Here is a 22394-nt window from a genome sequence, read left to right as displayed (position 1 = left end):
ATAATTAATTTCCACCCCCTCACCCTCCCACTTATAAATTTCAAATGACATCTCTATCTTGTGATAATTAAATTGGAAAGAGTATTCAATTGTTTATATATCTCAATCATTTGTTTCCTATCGTCGCCTGACAACCTGTATTATTGTTATTGTCAGTTGATTGTAGGACGAAAAAACAGTTTATTTGGTGTAATTTCCTAAATTCAATCAATAAGGATGACTTATGTTGTCTCCTGAAGGGTAGGCTATACACCATTTTGAAATAATTTAATATACAAACACAACTATTAAATAAAATGCTCAATAGTCTTTGTAGCTTTATTCTCTTCAGCTCTCATCAATACCAACAATCCAGGTTTCCAGGCGACGATAGAAAACAAAAGATGCGAAAACAAATGAATGAGATGTATAAACAATTGAATAGTTTATCACACGTAAGTATCACAAGATAGTGGTGTCATTTGAAAATTCAAAGTGCGGTGGCTAGGGGTAAGGAGGTAAAAAGTAATATGCATTTGAGACTGGTTTTAAACTTCCTCCTCAATATATAATTTGACGTGCTTTTTGTTTAATTAAATCCTATTTAAATTATTTAGTTATTCAGACTGGGAAGTTTTTAAATGAACACCTTGTATAATTAAAATAAGCTTATGCCCTGTGTGTTACATTTACAGATATCATACGGTGCGATGCACAGCTCCGAAACACTGCATGGTTCTAATCTATGACATTCTATCTAAAGCCTTTGCACCATATTAGACATCATGGAAGTCTTGGAATTTCCAGAAATGAAATCATTGTGTGTGCATCTGCCATTATAACAATAATAATAATAATAATAATAATAATAATAATAATAATAATAATAATGATAATAATAAAAATAATAATTTCTTTGACAATAAAAACTATCAATACATTTGTGATGCTGAAACTGATCAGGAAGAGAAAAAGGAATTAGTTGGGTCAACTGGCTGAGAAGAAACTGCCTACTGAAGGATGCACTGGAAGGAATGGTGAACGGGAGAAGAGTTCGGGGCAGAAGAAGATATCAGATGATGGACGACATTAAGATATATGGATCATATGAGGAGACTAAGAGGAAGGCAGAAAATAGGAAAGATTGGAGAATGCTGGGTTTTCCGGTGAATGATTTGACTTTGGGCAGAAAACCATGAATGAATGAATACATTCGTAATTTCCCTCGTAGCATATTCTATCGATGTCATCAAGTGGATTAACACGAATATGAAAAAGTTGCAAAGGAAAAAAAATAGATTCTAACCAGGGGCAGCCGGTACTTATGTGCTCGTGTGCTACAGAACATAATAAAAGTAAGAGAGAAGAATATGTTTTGTTTTTAAAAACTTCAAAAATATTTTAATCGGTCGGAGCTAAAAGGAATTAAGTCAAAATATGAAGTTTTGGGTTGTGCAACAATTTGAACAACTCATGTCCTGCGCATCGAACGGTGGAAGAAGGAACTAAGACTTTAAATATTCTTTTGTCTTCTATAACATAAAAATATAATATTTGTGTTATTAGTGGAATGTTTTTTGCTTCTCCTGAAAAGTTGTCAAAAGTGACTTAATTCCTTTTAGCTCCTTCTGACTCATTTGTTTAATTTAAATAGTTACCGTATATTTCCATTCTGTATTGTTAAAGCATTTGAATCGTCCGCCTTGACACGTTTCATCATTCACCCTGCACTGTAGTGCGATGTGCTAAGCACAGGAAAGATGCCGACATGGAGAAATGCACGTGCTTCAGTTGCCCTTTTCACTTACTCACAAGCACCGAAACCTCTTCAAACTGCTGGGACAAAAAGTAGCCAGAACAGAATAGCCAACTTATGTATTTAGTACCTAAAACTTTATTTATTAAAAATGTATTTAAATATGAAATATTTATTTTTTGTATTAGAAATGTGGTTTTTAGCCATCGTTTTCAATTCTTCTAGTTCATAAAATTAGACATATATCCAGGTTGATGGCATTTAATTGTGCTTAAATGCGACAGGCTCATGTTAGTAGATTTACTGGCATGTAAAAGAACTCCTGCAGGACAAAATTCCAGCACATCAGCGATGCTGATATAACTTCGGCAGTTGTGAGCGTCATTAAATAAAACATAACATTTTTCAAAACTAAGATGATAGACAAGTTCCCCAACAGGAAGGAGAATGGACTTTAATTTTAGTTATTAGGATGAGTGCTATCATTATTATTATTATTATTATTATTATTATTATTATTATTATTACTATTCTTGTTGTAGTAACACATACGTTTGAAAAGTCACGAGTCGCCGCTGATTCTAACGAATGTCTGAATCTTCCACTCAAAATCATATCAAGAGAGCTTCAATTTACAAAGTGTACGAGGAAGCAGAAATCTGACAGACATGATCAATCTTTTAAATGCAGTACAACAAATTTTATTGCCACATAATATTTTCCTAACATGAAAATTAATTGAAAGTACACCAAACAATACATTTCCTGAGAACAATTTGGCAAACAAAACTGACTTTTCGCTGGCACCGTAACACAAGCTTAGCCAGGAGCTTGCAGAACCTCATGTAGACAGAGATGCACTGAACACAGCTTGCTGAGACAGACGGCGTCATTTGTGCTATTCCATGTCGGTGTTATTAAGGGAAATATACAATCAGGGATGGAACACAGAGTGATTTATGAAGGAAAACTTTAATACAAAATATTCAACATATAACATCAGGATTCAGGTTGCTACACGATGATTCAGAATGATTGTAAATTGAGGTATGATAATGCATCCAACGTTTTACAGCACAGAATTATCTTATAATACTTATTCTTAACTTACACTGTACCATATTATAGATGTTACAAAATTATTCAGCAAAGATATACTGGGTCAGAAGTATGTTGATACATGGAACAGCTGATATAACACACCAGATGTCATAGTTCTTACGAAAATTAGGATAACAGTACTGGTAATTAAAAAAGGCATTTCTGATGGAAGTTACAATCCCAAACATATCAAATTTAATTACAGTCTGCATATATACAAACAAAATATCAAAATGCAGTATGTGCAAAGAAACCTTTCATGATTACAAATGGGTACAATTTCGTAATGATGTATATTATGAACTTAGAATTTATAAAGCAGTTACATTACCGGTTGTTCTGTATGGTTGTGAAACTTGGACTGTCGCTTTGAGAGAGGAACAGAGATTAAGGGTGTTCTAGAATAAGGTGCTTAGGAAAATATTTGGGGGTAAGTGGGATGAAGTTACAGGAGAATGGAGAAAGTTACACAACACAGAACTGCACGCATTGTATTCTTCACCTGACATAATTAGGAACATTAAATCCAGACGTTTGAGATGGGCAGAGCATATAGCACTTACGGGCGAAATCAGAAACGAATATAGAGTGTTAGTTGGGAGGCAGGAGGGAAAAAGACCTTTGGGGAGGCCGAGACGTAGATGGGAGGATAATATTAAAATGTATTTGAGGGAGGTGGGATATGATGGTAGAGACTGGATTAATCTTGCTCAGGATAGGGACTGATGGCGGGCTTATGTGAGGGCAGCAATGAACCTTCGGGTTCTCTAAAAGCCATTTGTAAGTAAGTGTATTACGACTTTACACTAGTATCTCAAGGAAGAATAACTCAAAGAATTCCTGTTATGAGTATTGTGGTATGTCTAATTGCTGGCGGAACCAATAGGTAGCAGCAGAAGTGAATAGAAGCTGTTAATTTGGTTTCGCCAGCAGAAGACCGGTTACCACACCTGACTGGTATCTCAATGTTCGATATCATTTTAATGAACAAATAGCAAGAAGGTGGATCAGACACGGTGGATGCCAAGACAACGTGTTTTGCAAGTGGCCACCAAGGTCCCCCGACTTGAATAACTGTGACTTCTTTTTGTGGGATTACATAAAACATATCATCTATGTACCTCCACTGCAAGAGCTGCGACATCGTATCTCCAGTGCCACTGAGTGCATTCCAATTGAAGCACATGTGGCATGAGTGGGAATATCGCCTTGATGTCTACTGTGTAACATGCAGACTTATACTGAGTGTGTGTGAGGTATGCACTACACCATTTTTGATTCACCATCTTCATTTACATATGACTACCAACAGCGATGCTACACCCATTTATAATCACAGTGGTTCTCTGTGAACACCCTGTATAATGATTTACCAATTGAAAGATAACTGATGTGAGAACGATGCCATCAGTTATATCAGCCAAGGATGCAATCCCACACTCTCTTCAGGAAGATCTTAAATGCCCGGACACTCACATTTATGCAGAAAGCTATGCTGTTAGGAAAATTTTACCTGGAGCCTTCTAGTAAAAGGGCAACATTGCTCGATTCTAGATGCCATTTTTCTAATTCAAGGATTACAGACCTTTGCATTCCTTCACACCTGTGAAAACATCTGCCTACATAATGCAAGAAAAGTGAATAAAGAAATGAACAGTTAATTTTTCCTAGAACCTTCTTTATTGAGTTTGGTACTGATGACTTTCATCAGCCTTAAATTCCTTCACCGCCTGTCAAGGAAACAGAACTTTAAAATAAGTACTGCCTGCAACTCTTCGCGTCATGTTGGTCATAACTTTCGGCAGGAAGTTTTTGAGGTGGTACAGTTTCTTGTTGGCAAGAATGTCGAGCTATTTATTGCTCGCCAGCTTCCTGCTGATCACAGCAGCCGTCTCTTCGTTCTCCAGGATTGTCGCATGATCCACATGTAACAAATGGACGTCCACCTTCTCCTGGCAACACTGTGGAACAAAATAAGAGACAGTGAAGCCCTCTTAAGATATTTGAAACATATACTGTACTGTAGTACTGGTAGTAAACCGAAACATATATTTTGAACCAGAAAGATTTATTTGCCATTAAAATTCTATAATTTTTGGTTTTGTCACAAGTTTAATTACCTTACAAACAATTAATAATGTAACTAAATTTACCAATTTTTATAGGTACCGGTATCTATATTTTGACCTCAGAATATAAAAACCTGTTATACTCAATTGTATGTGATATTAGAGCTGAGTTTTCTTTAAAATTTATTTTTTTGTTAACAGAAATACACTAAAGTAAAAAAGCCAAGTATAAGCATAATAAATACTAAATAAGGGTACATAAACACTAGAAGGAAAATTTATTACATCAATGTACCAAAATAGTACATCATACCAAAAGATCAATAGCTAAATATAAAATATATAAACATTATGTAGGAACAGCGGCAAACTTCTTCCTAAGCAAACTAGGCAGCTGCCTAGGGCTCTAACTTCGAGGGGGTCCCGGCCAGGAATAATAGTAATAATAATAATAATAATAATAATAATAATAATAATAATAATAATAATAATAATAATAATAATAATGCTATTTGCTGTGGCAATAAATCTTGTTATTTTAGTCAACTGTCCAAACACAGGTTTGAAACTCATAAGTGACACCAATGAGGCATCACTCATGAAGCAACTAAGCCAGAAGATAATTGAATATGGTTGCTATTTCATTTCCCCCTCCATTGGATTAATCGATGACTAGTAACATATTTCACTAATCAGATGTATACAAACAAATTGTTTCTGCTCTGATATGTAAGTGATATACTGCTGTTTATTAATAGATACATATACGTATCAGTCACAACCTCAATCAGAAGTAATCTTGTAATTATAAATGAATCTGTCGGAACTAAAAGGAATTAAGTCACTTTTGACAACCTTTCAGGAGAAGCAAAAAATATTCCTCTAATAACACAAATATTATAGTTTTATGTTATAGAAGACAAAAGAATATTTAAAAGTCTTAGTTCCTTCTTCCACCGTTCGATGCACATGACATGAGTTGTTCAAATTGTTGCAAAACACAAAACTTCATATTTTGACTTAATTCCTTTTAGCTCCAACCGATTCAAATACAAAAACGAAAAACATTATTACCAAAACTCCAGAAATTAGGTATCTCCAGCAATATGATCAGATGGATATCAGAATTCCTTAGTCAAAGATTCATTGCCACTAAATTCAATAACTCACTTTCTAGTTACAGACAAACATATCGAGGTCTACCTCAGGGCGCTGTCCCCAGCACAACTTTATTCAATATTTATATAAATGACTTACCCTCCCTATTAGAGGAATCAAACATGAAAACAGCACTATTTGCAGATGATATAGTTGTGGACTTCCGGATCTTACAGACATAGAGACAAAATTCAAAATTCTGCTCTTAAAGCTCTAAATCAACTACATGAATGGAATACATCAAATTTGATGACACTCAATTTAAGCAAAAGTAACTACCAAATATTTTCACTTGGTAAAAAAGAAAGAGAATTCAATATCCAATACAATGGCCAACACCTTCCTAGGACTTATGAATCCAAATATCTTGGAGTTATTTTCGGTAGTAAGTTAACATGGAGCAACCATTTGAAATACATTTCTGAAAAAGCTCGTAAAAGATTCTCCCTTCTAAAAAGACTAGCAGGAAAGAAATGGGGATGCTCTAGGAATACTTTGAACACCACATACAAAATGTTTATACAGCCAGTGCTGACATACTGCGGAGAAATTTTAATTACTTCACCTTTCATAAACGAAATAGAATATGTTCAAGCCCAAGCTCTCAGACTCATTACTGGTGGAATCAAAACCACTCCAATAGATTCTACGAGATTCCTCACTAATATTAACAGCATCAAAATGACAATAGAAGAAAAAGCACTGATTCAATATGAAAAACTTATCAGATTACCAGGAAACAATTGGCATTCATACAGTCCTCTCTGTAAATTGAAAACTCAAAAAAGTTTCATATCCATGGTTGAAGAATTAAAACAGAAAATCGTCTGTAGCTGCATTTAGATTGGCAACAGGCCATGATTGTTTGGCAAAACACCTGCATAGAATTGGAATATATCAGTCCCCTAACTGCCCATTGCGCAACTCAAACCAAGAAATGGATTCGGAACATCTCAAAATCTGTGCTTCAGTGGCTGGCCATGATAATATCTTTGAAAAATATTGGAGTGCAAGAGGTCAAATGACTTTATTGTCAAACGCCTGACATTAGAAAACAACAACATTTCACATTTTAACATTCTGTTTATTAAGTCTCTGTTAGGACCAGAGGTTCTAGAGTTTAACCATAACGTATAACCAAGTATAGGCTCACTTCTGTTTTCTGAACTCTGACATTTGCGATTCTCGCTTGTTTCCGTTGTTTGATACAGAGAGAGTAGAAGTCTATCTATTCTCTCAGGTTTGATTTCTGCTTCTTTCCTCGTCTGTATCACAATAGCGTGGAGCGGCGTATTGGTATTGCTGTTATGAAATGGAAAACACTGGAACAAAAAGAAATCTTGGGACTAATTTCTCTTCGTTCGAAAGAAACCTTCTGCTGGAAATTATTTCGCAGTATAAACCAATTAATGAGAATAAACAAACAAACGGATCTAAGTTGAAAGCGAAAAGTGAGGCTTGGAAGAAAATAGCCTATACCTTTGTATGAGCTTCTGTTCTGTCAAATCGCAGAAATCATCCCCTTTGTTTATGTATTCATGGATATAATTTTCTAAATAATCCAGATATATAAGTTCAGCATCTAACGCACCAGCCATATTGGATACTTCTATGCTAACAGAGAGTTAAATGATTTAACTACATGAAATTGGGCAGTTAAATTAACATAGGTTTTAACAGCCTGTTAGTACTAACAGTAGGTGAAAAAATGCTTCAACTGTTAAGTTTACAGTTAAAATGGAATAACACACAGTTATAATTTAACAAAGGTTGAAGAAACCGGGCCTTATTGACATAAACAAGCAAATACTTTTACTGACACATTTTGAAGTGGGTTTGAAGGAGTAGTGAAGTGCAATCCATAACCTCTCCTACTCAAATTCCATCCTCACCTTCCCATGGTGCAACCTGTCTTTAACAAACCGAGTCACAGGGATATAACTGTTCCATCAAAAATGGAGGAACTGCCATTTCAGCATGCTGGCCTGCACCCCTCAGCTCTGCTCAGAAGGCAAAATGTGAAGATTGAATGAGAATTCAGCACCAGTATTCTCACTCAGATCTTATATGTTGTTTATAACTACAAACATTCTCATATCTGCTGACAGATGTTGGAATGCACTGCTAGTGTACCTTGAGCCTGCTGTTCTCTAGCACTCTTGGCCTGCTTCCTGTCGGCGGCGATCTTCTCCAGGTGACCAAACGTGAGGCTCCGGATCTCCTGCGCTGTGAGCAGCACTTCAAACTCGCGCTCCAGGGTCTGCTTCATCTCCACGGCCGTCATGGAGTCCATCCCCAGCTCTGCCAGCGTCGTAGTCTGGCTCACAGTCTTCAGGTCTCGAATGCCTGCAAGCAAAATGTTTCAGCAACTCGAAGTAGGAACTCGCAATCGTCCTTTGATAGAAAACACCAATAGACATAGAAAAGCAGGTGCTTCCTCTCCTTTCCTCCCATTCATCACCCTGCATCTGTGTCTTCAGAAGAAAATTTTCAACAACTTCCATCTTAAAAATTTCCAATTTTCGCGGAAATACACATTTTCAACACCTGTATTACCACCAAAAAAGTGTTTTCTTTCTTTTTTTGCATACCATTTACCTCTCTGCTTTGTGTACAGATGTATCTCCTATAATGTTTGTCAGTAGTAGTAGTAATAATAATATTAATAATAATAATAATAATAATAATAATAATAATAATAATAATGATAATAAAAAGGTAAAGGTATCCCCGTAACATGCCATGAAGGCACTTGGGAGGCATGGAGGTAGAGCCCCATGCTTTCCATGACCTCGGCACTAGAATGAGGTGGTGTGGTCGGCACCACGCTCTGACCGCCTTTTACCCCCAGGAAAGACCCGGTACTCAATTTTATAGGAGTGAACCTCGGGGCCGTTCTGAAAGTTTGGCAATGAGAAAAAATCCTGTCACCACCGGGCCTTCCAGTCCGTAGCCAGCTGCTCTACCAACTGAGCTACCCGGCCGCCAATAATAATAATAATAATAATAATAATAATAATAATAATAATAATAATAATGGTAATGAGGAATGATCATGGTGATGATGAGTTTTTACTTGGTTATTTAACGACGCTAATCAACTACTAGGTTTGTTTAGTGTCGATGAAATTGGTGATAGAGATGGTATTTAGCGAGATGAGGCCGAGGATTCGCTATAGATTACCTGACAATCACTTTACAGTTGGGGAAAACTTCGGTAAAAACCCAAACAAGTAATCATTCCAAGCAGGAATTCAACCCGTTCCTTAGCACAACCTGAGATCAACAAGAAAACATGCTACTGCTTGGGCTACACTGGTGGCTGTGATGATGATGATGATGATGATGATAATGACAAGACCAACAACAACGATGATGATGATGATGATGATAATAATAATAATAATAATAATAATAATAATAATAATAATAATAATAATAATAATGTTAGAAAAACAATGAAAATTGATAACAAGGTTTCCAGAGTTGCACTATAGCTTGAAAGGGGTTAACGCAATTGAGGAATGTTGAGAAACACTGGTCTAAAGCACTGCACCTGCACTCGACATGTTAGAGAATGAGCCCTGGTTCAAGTCATCCTCATGACGAAGGAATTTTCTCATGAAATTTCAACCAGTGTATGGGACCAATGCCCACCCAATATCATGACGAATTTGAAGAACTACGATAGATAGCGAAATATAGTTTGGAAAATTCACTATAATAGCTGGGAAGATCATCGTCCTGATCACATGATACTTTCATTCTGGCTGTATGATCGTTCACCTCCGTGAGGCAGGTGAACGTGAGACCAGCAGTCAGCTGGTAAGCCTTGACCCTTCATGGGCTGTAGTGTTGTGGATTTAAAAAAAAAATTATATTAAAGTACCAAGAAGAAGCTGAGCAAGTCCCAAATGTTTTAAATTTATTTTTACAATAACCACTACTCATGTTTTATGTGCCTTGTTTTCAGAAATTTCTAGTTTTCAGTTGCTCTCCACTAATAGTCATTTTCAAGATTCTGACAGGAAACAAATGTTTTCAAGTTGCTGGGACGAGATGCGAACTGTGAGGAACAGGCATGTTCCAGCCTTCTCGATCAGACGAACCAAAGTAACGTGTTGCTATGTAGCAACAGGACTCAAGGACTGCTTGACTCATTCAGCTGCAAAGGAATAAATGCGTTAACAGGAAGTTCACTGCACCTACACCTCAAAGCAGACATAATGTGACTTTCAGACCTTTACTTGAGGCTGTCTGATTCTCTCATGACAGTCTATTCTTTTGCTACCTCCCTCATCAAAGACGAAGCTTAGCTTTCTTTTCCTATACATTACCACAGCGATGTCAAGGTCAAGAGCATGTAGACGGTACTGTGTGTGATCAAGTGCTCACACTGCTTGCAATGAATCTATTCTGGAGGCAGCAGCAGTGAATAAAAAGGGGTGAGCAAAGTAAACTCTATTGGCCTATCATTGCAAGGTGAATTAAACTGTTTTTAAATAATAGATAATGTGTTACATTCGTACAAGACAACAAGAAATCAGAACATGTTTTGTAGAGTGTACCTCTCTAATAAATGCAATGAATTATAAAATAGTAGGCTACAATAAATAATAATCATAGCTTCTCCTTAACTTATATAGTTTTAGATAATAGCTAGAATATAATTAATTTCTATATAATTATCTAATAATCCAACTAGTATAAAACACTGTTTTTTTCTGTTTTAAACTTACCAATACAAAAGTGAAAGAAATTGCAAGACATTGTGCATACGGAAAAATGAAATAATAGGACTGAAACAAATAAAAAACAGTATATCGTCGGTTTCTTGTTAAAAGTGACCAAGTCACATTCCAAGGCTTTCAAGCATTATGAAAATTTAAGACATAATTTTACATTAAAAACCAATACTATATCACATTTACCTTCAAAATAACTTATTACTAACATCTAAAGAAGTTGTTGCTGTTTTCTAATGCCAGGCGTTTGACAATAAAGTAATTTGACCTCTTGCACTCCAATATTTTTTAAAGATATTATCATGAGTAGCCACTGAAGCACAGATGTTAGACTGCCAGCATTCCATTGTAAGATGTTTAACACACATCTAAAGAAGTACAGTTATCTTTCGATGGCTCATTAAACTTTTAAATGCCTTTTCCCAACAATTTTGCATTTTGGACTTGGTCACTTTTACCAAGAAACCGACGATATTTTTTATCTTAGAGATTTTAGATAATGATAAATTTAATAAATAAATTTAGCCCGTACACATCCGTAAGGGCAAGGGCCTCTGTTGTCACAGGGAATTGCTCCTAAGGTGAGCGAGTCCTTGGGAGCTTGGTCATATTACTGATATTTCTTCGTTTCACTGTTCCTGACTTCCCTCTTCGATCATTTCTACTATACTCATCCCCCACACTTCCTCACATCACTTCACATGAATTACACTCACTGTCGTTGACTTTCTGTCCTATCTGGTGCTTGTTGATTCATGTTTGGTGTCAGCTGCCTCCATACTTCTCTGTCTCGTGCCACTCTCGACCATTGACTTCCCGCTCTGGTTCTGAAGTAGTCCGCCCATCTGGTTTTTTGTCGTCCCACGTGCCATCGTCCTTCTCTCGGGTCCCACATTGTGGTGCGATTCGTCCATTTCTGGTGATCCATACGTGCTACGTGGCCGCCCCATTTCCATTTTAGGTTTTCTGCCCTTTCTACCACATCAGGCCTATCTAATTAATTGCTATGTAACTGTTACATACATAATAATGCATTTATTATATGAACAGCACATTTTTAGAAACAAATTTAAATTCCTGACTTCTCGTCTAACACAGAAGTGTTTTTTTCTTGTTTTTGCCGACACCAACCTTCTTATGTACGGTGAAATTATGTTTCCTGCAGCATGACGTAGCATAGCACGCATATTATCTTAGATAATCTTGGTATTAGTCTTGGTTTTGTGAGGTTCATAAGTGAGGAAAATTGCTCACATACGTGCTTACTGCCAAATATATAAATAGTTTGCGCCGCATATATTCGTATCCTGGATATATTACCCAGCAAAGCGAATTTTCAACTTGACTCTGTTCACGCAATTCAAAGAACCTGGAGCAAACTTTTCCTCGGCTTAACCAAAGGACATCACAATGGTAAGGACCATTGTCAAACTGAAAATCTATGGACAACATATCTTCACAATTTTTAGACAGAATTCATAACGAGTCTATGCTATTAGCATCCATACTTTTTGTACTTTCTGTAAACTTAAATGCAACGCAGCAAGGAAGAACCTCTACAGTACATCTAAACATATATTTATTACTATTTAATGTCAATAAAACAACAAAATTTCATTACATCATTATTACATCAATTAATAATTTCAGGCATTTCACATTGCTCCTCTTCGTAACTAAATGTTTTCCATATATCAGACAAAGAACATTTTCGCCTCTTTTACTCATAAGAAGTCAGGAGTCCAGTCGCTTAAAACTTACTGAATAACTTCTTCCTCAATGTGTAATGTACATAATGTACAACCCTTGAGTTCATCAGTGACTTGTACCTGCGTGCCGTACGTGCTCTGTACAGCGCATACAGGCGATGAGGCATGCTTGCGCTCTCGTTGACATCACTGCAGTACCAGCTTGGTTGCATTCTATTACAAGGAAGGCAGTTATTGCTGACTATCATTAATAGTGGACTTGTGTTGTTCGCCAATTACTGTACGCACCCAGAATGCTGCTCACACATCCTACAACGTCTGTGTAGCTGCCCCTGCCTGCTCGCTTCTCAGCCACCACCATGCTGCTCACCACAGGGTGAGTCTGGGTCAACAGCACGTCTAGCATCTCCAGACATGACGAGATCCTCTGCTGTAGCGTGCCACCTGCAACATGTCACAGCTGTTCAGTGCATCTGACAGACTACAAAATGCACACCAACACAACTTACTGCAATGTAAAACAGCGAGACATTAGAAGTGGGTAAAAAATAACACAACAGTTATTTTGGAACTGTTCCGGTCTCGGAACTGTTGCAAAAATGAACAGTAGGTCGGAACCTCCTGTTCCGACTCCAAGCTGCTCACTTGCCCAGCTGTTGCGGGCCCGCAGTACTGCGTTGCGCAAGGCATGTTCCGACTCCGAGACAACAGAGAACAGTCAGAACCCGTTCCGTTGAACCATGACAGCTCCGGCTACACTGTTCGTCATTCACCCATTTGAAGCCAATTGTGTAGACCAATTTACCGACACAGTCGTTGCCCAGGGTGCGACATAAGAGGCTGGTCTACGCTAAATCCGCGATGAAAAGGAATGATGATGGAGATTTGTTGGGATACCTTAGAGCATACATGGGCACAATTTTCGGTTACGTGAGGCACTCGATTTGAAATAGTTTGTTTACTAGAAGAGGAGACTGCAGAGTAGGATGGGAAATATAAACTGCTGTGACCTGCGTCACCTTATCGTAATCGCTGAGGCGGTCAGTGGCGAATTATTAGGAAAGCGCTTGGTTAACATGAGACTCTCGAAAAATTTATTCAATTTGGCAAATTAATTCGGCAGCTTTAATCATAAACCTCTTTACTATTTCTCCATCATTGAATTAATTTAAATCACAGGCGAGAAATTGCGTAACTAGCCAATAATATTCCGTCATGTTGTCTACGTTTATTTTCTTGAATATTCTGGCGTTTATCAAGATTACTTAATAGATTTGCACGTTCTCGACCTAAATAATTTCAGAAAATCACATTTCGTTTTCTACGCACATTTAATATATTTTTTTATAAATTTCTTTTGGAAATAATACGTACAAACAACATTTAATTCCTCGTACCTTTTAATGCAGCGTGTTTAAGGCATAATGTCGTATTTAGTATAGTATGCAAATGTTAAGATCATAAATTTTGTTCGGAATAGTACGAAAAATAACATTTAATTTGTCTTACCTTCTAATTCAGCATGTTCTTTATGACATAAGGAGTATTGTCGTTGTATATTAAATTTATTAATGCCTAATAGGATTTTTGAGCATAACATACATCGTATGTTCTCCCCTTCTGACCAGCCTCATGGTCTAGTGGTCAGAACTTCTGGCTATAGTTCATGAGGTCCCGGGTTCGATTCCCGGTTAGAGCACAGGAATTTTTCCTTAAAGGGGATTATTCCTGTGTTCATCCATGGTCTGGAATTTAGGTTAAGTTTAGATTTAAGACCTCTCCTGGCACCACATTATCATAATTATCCTATCACATCATCGGGGTAATGTAACTCCGCCTTCCAGGCACCTCAACCTCAGAAGTGGGTTACAACTAAGCCACGGCCAGGAGAGAAGACCAGAAATGTCGAAAAGACAACCTGGTGGCATTGGATTAAAAAAAAAAGTTCTCCTTCTAGACAGCAAAAAAAAACTCTTCCTCCCATTTCTCATGAAATGCCATTATGCCACCACTGATATTGCTTATGAAACTGACATAGAACCTGCCCACGCCTAGGAGCTGAGGAATGGGGACTGTGAAGATGATGTCACTCAGAGCGATAAGCTCTGTGAAGGTCAGTGAGGCATTATTTCTCAAGTGAGGCACGATGCCCATCCATGCCATAGAGGAAACAGTATAATGTGAGGTACCTATAACTAGCTCCTTGTGGTCCTCGTGCATCTCTGCCACCAGCCCCACATCTCCCACAGCGCCCCACTGCACAGCCAGCCCTGGCAGGCCGTCCCTGACCCTTGCTTCACACACCCGCTCCATCACTGAGTTGCTCATGCCGTAGTTGGCCTGTCCAGCGTTGCCACGCCCACAGGAGACGCTCGAGAACACCACGAATTTCTGCAGCAGCGGACACATCTGGCGAGAAAGCTTATCCAGCAGGCGAGTGGCAAGCGCCTTGGGGCCCGCAGAGGCAGCGAAGCTGGTCTCAGTCTGATTCGAAACTAAGTTGTCCTGCAACACCTGTGACACCACGCACTCCATTGTAAAAGTCGTAACAGTTTATTTATTTTACCAACACCACCACTAGAGCTACCATCACCACCACTGCTAGTATTACTTATATAAAGGCCATACTCGTTTATTATCCTTTCATTATGGGCAATCAATTCAAAGAAATAAGTATCCTAACCAAGGAAACACAGGACAGTCTAAATACGCAACGAAATACTGATGAGTAAAGCTATCAATGAAAAAAAACAAACACAGTAATCATGCAACCAACTACCAACCAAGTAAACAATCAACAAAATATTCAATTGCAGGTAAAACAATCAACGAAGAAACCAACCAACTGATCAACCGATGAATGAAGCAAGAAAAAAAAACAGCCAAAAAAACCAACAATGTAAAAATAACTGATCAACTTATAAATATGTTGATGATTAATGCTGAGTTCTTGGCAATGAGGCCATTAATTTTCTTGCTCTGCAATACAGGAGAGTGACGTAACAAAACTATAACCATTTTAATGTACATATCATATTTTTATGCTGTATCACTTACATGCAACCCCAAAATGTTTTAAGGACCCTACCTGCCATTGGTCACCGGGTCCATATGACCTAGCCAGGGAGACTGTCAGACAACTCAACCGACCATATCCCCTCTTCACCACTTAGGGGACGCTTATGTATGCCATGGCAGGTCAGCATGCTGGAATGGCGTTTACATTTTGATGGGAGGCTGCAAAAGTGTATCTGTCGGATACAGGGGGGAGAGCCATTAATCCTTCCCATTGAAGGCTTTAAGGAACCAACCTGGACAAATACCCAATGTCCCATCCCTACCTTCCCGTGGTGCAGCTGTTAGTAAGCATAATTTTACAAGGGAGGGGCTACTCATCAATTAGCACTGGTCAGCTTGATGAGTTAATGACCGAATTTGGTATAATTTTCCTCTATTCAATACCTAATTCCCTCTTTACCCTTTCCAATCCAGTCCTCTGACTGAACTCTTACTTTCTTCGACCCCGACGGCATTAGAGCATTCGAGGCCTAGGGGTTCATTTCCCTTTCCTTCCTCCTCTTTCTACTTTTCTGTTCCTAGTGCTGACCTGCTATGGCACTAAAATCGTCCTCCAGTGGCTTAAGGAGGGAAAGCTGGTGATCAACAAGATCTCCCAGCTAGGTCCAATGGACCCGTCGACCAACAGCAGGTGTGGTCCTGGGGGTTGTGTGTGAATGAAGTAGCCACCAAAACGTTAAAATATGGTGTTCACTTAAATCGGCTACAACTTGTCATTTAAAATCTGTGCTACATTGGCTGGTCATGATAATATTTTTGAAAAATATTGGAGTGCAAGAGGTCAAATGACTTTATTGTCAAACGCCTGGCATTAGAAAACAACAACAACAACAACACATTTTGATGGGACAGTTATATCCCTGTGACTTAGACCCCAGAGCCTCGTTTGTTAAAACAGGTTGCACCACGGGAAGGTGGGGATGGAATTTGAATAGGAGAGGTTATGGAATGCACTTCACTACTCCTTGCAACTCAACTAATGAATATATTTTTGTTGTTAAGTAATGCTGAGTTCTTGGCAATAAAGTCATTGACTCTCCTGCTGTCCAATATTTATCACACACGTTGGATTTAGAGGAAAGGTTTGGACATTACTGAAGATGATTCAACTAATAAATATGGAACCAAGTAACAAACAGACATAAAAGCCAGCAAGAGAATAAGAGAAAGAAAGATACAAAGAAACATATTATCAATGAACAAACAACTAAGGGAATAAACAATCAGCCCAACTAGGAACAGAAAATGAAGAAGAAAGCAAAGAAACAAAAGAACAAAGAATTAAAAACAAATGACCAATAAATCAACAACAACCAAGAGCCCAATGAAACAATGAACCACTAAGTAGCTAGGCATCCAATTAACATGCAAACAAATTGCTCTCGGCTTAAAATTTGAAGACGTATACAGAAAGAACATTTAATTAGTATTTCCAAAATGGAAGTGATATGATTTTTAAAGCCATTAATTAAAAATTTTAAATAACGTTTTATTTAACAACGCTCACAACTGCTGAGGTTGTATCAGTGTCCCCTATGTGACGGAATTTTGTCCCGCAGGAGTTCTTTCACATGCCAGTAAATCTACTGACATGAGCCTGTCGCATTTAAGCACATTTAAATGCCATTAATCTGACCGATTGTGCCACCGAGGCCGAATACCATTAATTATATAGGCCTATATACCAGTATTGTTTATGATATGAAAACTAACCACAGCGAGGTTGAAGATGGCGTCCACTGGTCCGAGTTTATTCGCTTCTGACAGAAGAGATGTTACGCCCTCCTCGGACGTGATGTCAGCCAAGGAGATGTTCACAGTAACGCCGTAACTATGCCAGATGCGCACCCGGTAGCTCTGATAGCCAGTCCGCAAGCCACTGCGAGATGTCAGCACCAGCTTGCGGGCTCCTCGCAGCACCAGCCAGTCCGCCAGCTCCAGGCCAAAGCCCCCCAAACCACCTGCAATAAGGAAGGGCCTTGACTGCTACTAATACACAAGACTGCGTGACACTTGGAAACTCATTATTGCACTGCTGTTATGCGTTTTTAAAGTGACAGGAGAGTAGTAGCAAAAGATGCCCTAACATTGCTAGCATTGGAAACTATTCATAGTAAGGCTAGATTCCCTAAGGTCCATAGTATTTGATTCTGGTTGGAGAGAATATTTTGGAGGTCAGGGTATATATTTATTATTTATGTATATGGGTAAAATTAATCAGTATTGCTAGAAATAATCCTGTGACAGTTTGTATTACTAGACATAGTCCTAGTAATGATCCATGCAGTTTGCTTTCACAGTAACGCATAGCAAATCCATAGCAGATTAATTATATCAGTTGGCTTGTTTGTTTTAAAATGAGGGTGCATAATAGACAATATTGGGTTCACCCGCTACTAATTCTAAGAATCCTGAAGGGAGCATTTACAAATCTGTACAGTGACTTGCGTGAGGACGAAAGAAAGTTCCTTTAACCAATTTCGCATGTTTATTCAATCATTTAATTAACAATCATCCAATTTGATGACACTTAATTTAAGCAAAAGTAACTACCAAATATTTTCACTCGGTAAAAAAGAAAGAGAATTCAATATCCAATACAATGGCCAACACCTTCCTAGGACTTATGAATCCAAATATCTTGGAGTTATTTTCGATAGTAAGTTAACATGGAGCAACCATTTGAAATACATTTCTGAAAAAGCTCGTAAAAAATTCTCTCTTCTAAAAAGACTAGCAGGAAAGAAATGGGGACGCTCTAGGAATACTTTAAACACCACATACAAAATGTTTATACAGCCAGTGCTGACATACTGCGGAGAAATTTTAATTACTTCACCTTTCATAAACGACATAGAATATGTTCAAAACCCAGCTCTCAGACTCATTACTGGTGGAATCAAAACAACTCCAATAGATTCTATGAGATTCCTCACTAATATTAACAGCATCAAAATGATAATAGAAGAAAAAGCACTGATTCAATATGAAAAACTTATCAGATTACCAGGAAACAATTGGCATTCATACAGTCCTCTCTGTAGATTGAAAACTCAAAAAAGTTTCATATCCATTGTTCAAGAATTAAAACAGAAAATCAATATCCCGAATTTAAAAGAAAACTTACAAATTAAACCAAACCCCTTAACTCTATTAAATATAGAATATAATCTAAATTTAACAGAAGAAATACTGAAATCAGAAGTAAGCACTGAAATACTGAAACAATTGTCTTTAGAGACAATTAATATTAGGTACCCTCCACAAAACTGGCTTCATTTATACACTGACGGATCCTTGATCTCCAGAAAACAAGGTGCCGGTGCAGGTGTTACGTGCTGTCTCTTCTCACTTTATAGATCTCTTGGATATGGAACAACAAGTTTTGATGGTGAAATCATTGCAATAAGTGAATGTCTCAGGAATCTTCTATGCCACATCAATAAATTTAGGAATGCAGTTATATTGTCAGACTCCAAAGCAGCTATTCTATCAATCGTCTCTAAACACACACCTTCATTTCAAACAGCAGAAATAACTAAAATGCTCTCTGAATTAATATCACTCAATAAAAGAATTGTATTCCAATGGATACCATCCCATTATGGAATCCTGGGAAACGAGAATGCGGATGCTTTAGCAAAGAAGGGCAGCACTGTTACTTACAGACCTGTTACTAAATCTACGTATTACTCTGTCAAAAGATTTATTAAATCTACATACTTAGACTTCAACAAACAAAATTTGATAACTCAATCCCAAGGGAAAAAATGGAACTCTCTGCATCAAAATCCACAGTTAATTCCCGATTTACCACGAAAATCGTCTGTAGCTGCATTTAGATTGGCAACAGGCCATGATTGTTTGGCCAAACACCTGCATAGAATTGGAATATATCAGTCCCCTAACTGCCCATTGTGCAACTCAAACCAAGAAATGGATTCGGAACACCTCAAAATCTGTGCTTCAGTGGCTGGCCATGATAATATCTTTGAAAAATATTGGAGTGCAAGAGGTCAAATGACTTTGTTGTCAAACGCCTGGCATTAGAAAACAACAACAACATTAATTAACAATTGAAAAATTACAATAAATGCAGCTTGAACTGGATCTACATGATTGTGTCCTACCGAGCGGTTTGCTGTTAACATAAGGTGATAAAATTACTCAGATAAATAAATTATTTATAATCGACACTTTATTATTCCCTGTTCACTATAACAAAACCATCAATTATTTTTTGTTATAATCTATATAGATCAGTGTTTCTCACCTTTCTTATGGTAGGGCCTCTCATTTCCTCACTTTATTTTAGTGCGGGCCTCTAGTCTAAGGCGTAGATTGTGTAGAATGTACTGTAGAGTTTCTCAATCTTTTTCATTTTGAGGCTCCTTTTTTCCTCACATTACTTTAGTGCAGCCCTCTGGCCTGAGGTGTAGAGTAGAATGTAGAACAAACAAAATAGTAATATGAAATTAAGTATCAATTCAAAAAGAAAACAACTTAATCAGCTTGTTTTAATTTAATGTAAAATAAAATTTTCGAAGAACAACTTTACTTTTAAAATTGTTACATTATTATTATTATTATTATTATTATTATTATTATTATTATTATTACCATTATTTTGTTCATTGCTCCCCCACTACCAGTTGGTCGGTCACCCTGAGCGCTGCAACCCCCCCCCCCCCCCCCGGTTGAGAATCACTGATTTAGATTAAATCTGTTTTAATTACACTGAGGAAATATTTATATTGACTACTCTTAATTAAATATTCCTTAACTTATCTTATGGAAAAAGATTTTATACACACATATATATATATATATATATATATATATATATATACAGTAGTATGTTGTCCATAATACTTTGGTAGATTCCTGTAAGTGAAAGAGTATCGTTGGAGGTTGATGGAGATTGGAGAATTGACACCAAGGAAGACTGTTGTTCTGTTTGGGAAATGTTTCCAATGTGACAGTGTGAACTGATATTTGTGTATTTTGGTGTAGGATATTTCTGAATATTAGCCCACCGAAAAATGAAAAATGAACAGACTAAGTAAGTAATGTGGATGGGAAGGACGGAATTTGTATAAAAGGAGGTTGGTCTATGTTTTGTATTCGCAAGATTGTGTTTAGCACTTCCATACCATAATGTCGTTCTACTTCCGAAAAATGTCCTAAGAGCTGGTAATATTGAAATTAGGGAAGAATGAGCCTCATCCTCTTTCTTCTCTTTATTTATTTATTTATTTATTTATTTTTTTGCATAAGAACTAAATTATCCTTAAAGATATTGTTTTCGTGAGGCTGTTTTCTGCAGAAGATTTTCTTTTTCTGAAACTTCTGCCATTTCTTCTCTCATCTTCATCACTCACCTGTATTTCATTGTGTGTTATTGTCCATTTCTGCAAAATTTTCCAATATAATGTCACACATATCATGCCACAACTTTGAAGTGATGCCTCTATTTTTGTACTATTCACAAAAAGGATCCCAAAAACATTGTTTTCTATCTACTTGACTGATAACAGCTCCGTATCCAATATCATACTGCATTCAAACAAGAACTGTACTGCTGCAGTATGGCGACGCATATGCCGCTACGCTATGCATAGTACACATGACTGTGTAAGCCCACACTTGTCCTAGGTATTCAACTCTTCTCCGTAGTCCGTAGCGGGACATTCGTATGGATTCTACGGAAGCGTACAGTACGCAGAACTGTGTAAGCTCCCATATATGTAAGGTATTTTGCTACGGATCCGTAGTCCGTAGTCTGTAGCATAAGGATTACTGTGTAACGGACCTAAGAAAGAATGGCTCCATATGTTCACTGATGCATCCCTACTGTCCCACCAAAATGCAGCAGGTGCTACAAATTTTGATGGAGAAGATGAAGCCATCTACTGTACACTTCTGATACTGCAACTGAGGATGAATGTGATGATAGATAAAGGGTGCATTTATAACCTGTCTTGATAATATTGTAAATTTTTTTTACTGAACAACAATGTAATTTTATTATCTCAACAATAGGATTTGCTCTCCACACAGTATTCGTTAGTGCACTCCACAGACGACAATGACAATTTACTTGGACTATTACGAACAACAATGAACTTTTAATCTTAACTCATATTCACAAAGCACTATTTACAACACAGAACTGTCAGTTCTCAGTTCACAGCTCGTTTGTCTTGGCTAGTTGTTCTAGCTCAGTCACTCGCGTTCACAGAATCTCGAACCCCAGACCTTCAGAGACGATCCGCTGAACTTCGAACTCAGGTCCCCCAACTGCGGTCCACTGCACTCGAACTCCGAGCTTCAAGCTCCACAGTTACGGACACAACTCAAGTCGCACTCTGGTCTCGAAGCTGGCTTCACTGCTACACAAGACTAACTCGCTTACTATCCAAGTCTGCTTGTAACAACACTGGCTTACGGACGGACTGACTAAAACTTGCGTCTTCTCTTTTATATAACCAAACTATAGTTTCTGGAGAGTTCGCGAAAGATTCCACTCTCGAATAATCTCACACACTGCTGCTCCCCTCCTTCACCGCGCATAACACATACCCCACAAAGCAGATGCGTGCGCAACCTCTAGTTTGCATGGCTGCAGCTCCCTTCTCCACGTCACCCAAACCTTCCACGCGCACCCTGCCCTCTGTGGGACGCGTGATTGAGTCTCGATGGGCTGTCACAATATTATTTTAATATATATACATCTTGATTACACAACTTTTAACACTGTATCACTTCGGAATATGTATGATAAGAACTTTCTTGTGTT

The 22394-nt window shown here is 37.7% G+C and overlaps 1 protein-coding gene across 1 annotated transcript in view; it reads right to left on the bottom strand.

The window, feature by feature from the left end:
* Positions 1-2583: 2583 nt before the first annotated feature.
* The window catches only part of LOC138711961 (fatty acid synthase-like), a 116608-nt gene continuing 96797 nt past the window's right edge, over positions 2584-22394 (bottom strand). The window contains exons 28-32 of the mRNA XM_069843282.1: positions 17309-17556; positions 14707-15031; positions 12806-12961; positions 8197-8409; positions 2584-4797 (exon numbers count right to left, since the gene is read on the bottom strand). Coding sequence (XP_069699383.1) covers positions 4691-4797; positions 8197-8409; positions 12806-12961; positions 14707-15031; positions 17309-17556 — 1049 coding nt within the window. The 3' untranslated portion in view covers positions 2584-4690. The remainder of the gene's footprint in view (positions 4798-8196; positions 8410-12805; positions 12962-14706; positions 15032-17308; positions 17557-22394) is intronic.

This window comes from Periplaneta americana, chromosome 2 (genome assembly GCF_040183065.1).
Source record: "Periplaneta americana isolate PAMFEO1 chromosome 2, P.americana_PAMFEO1_priV1, whole genome shotgun sequence".
Lineage (NCBI taxonomy): Eukaryota > Metazoa > Arthropoda > Insecta > Blattodea > Blattidae > Periplaneta > Periplaneta americana.
This window is presented reverse-complemented; position numbering and strand designations above follow the sequence as displayed.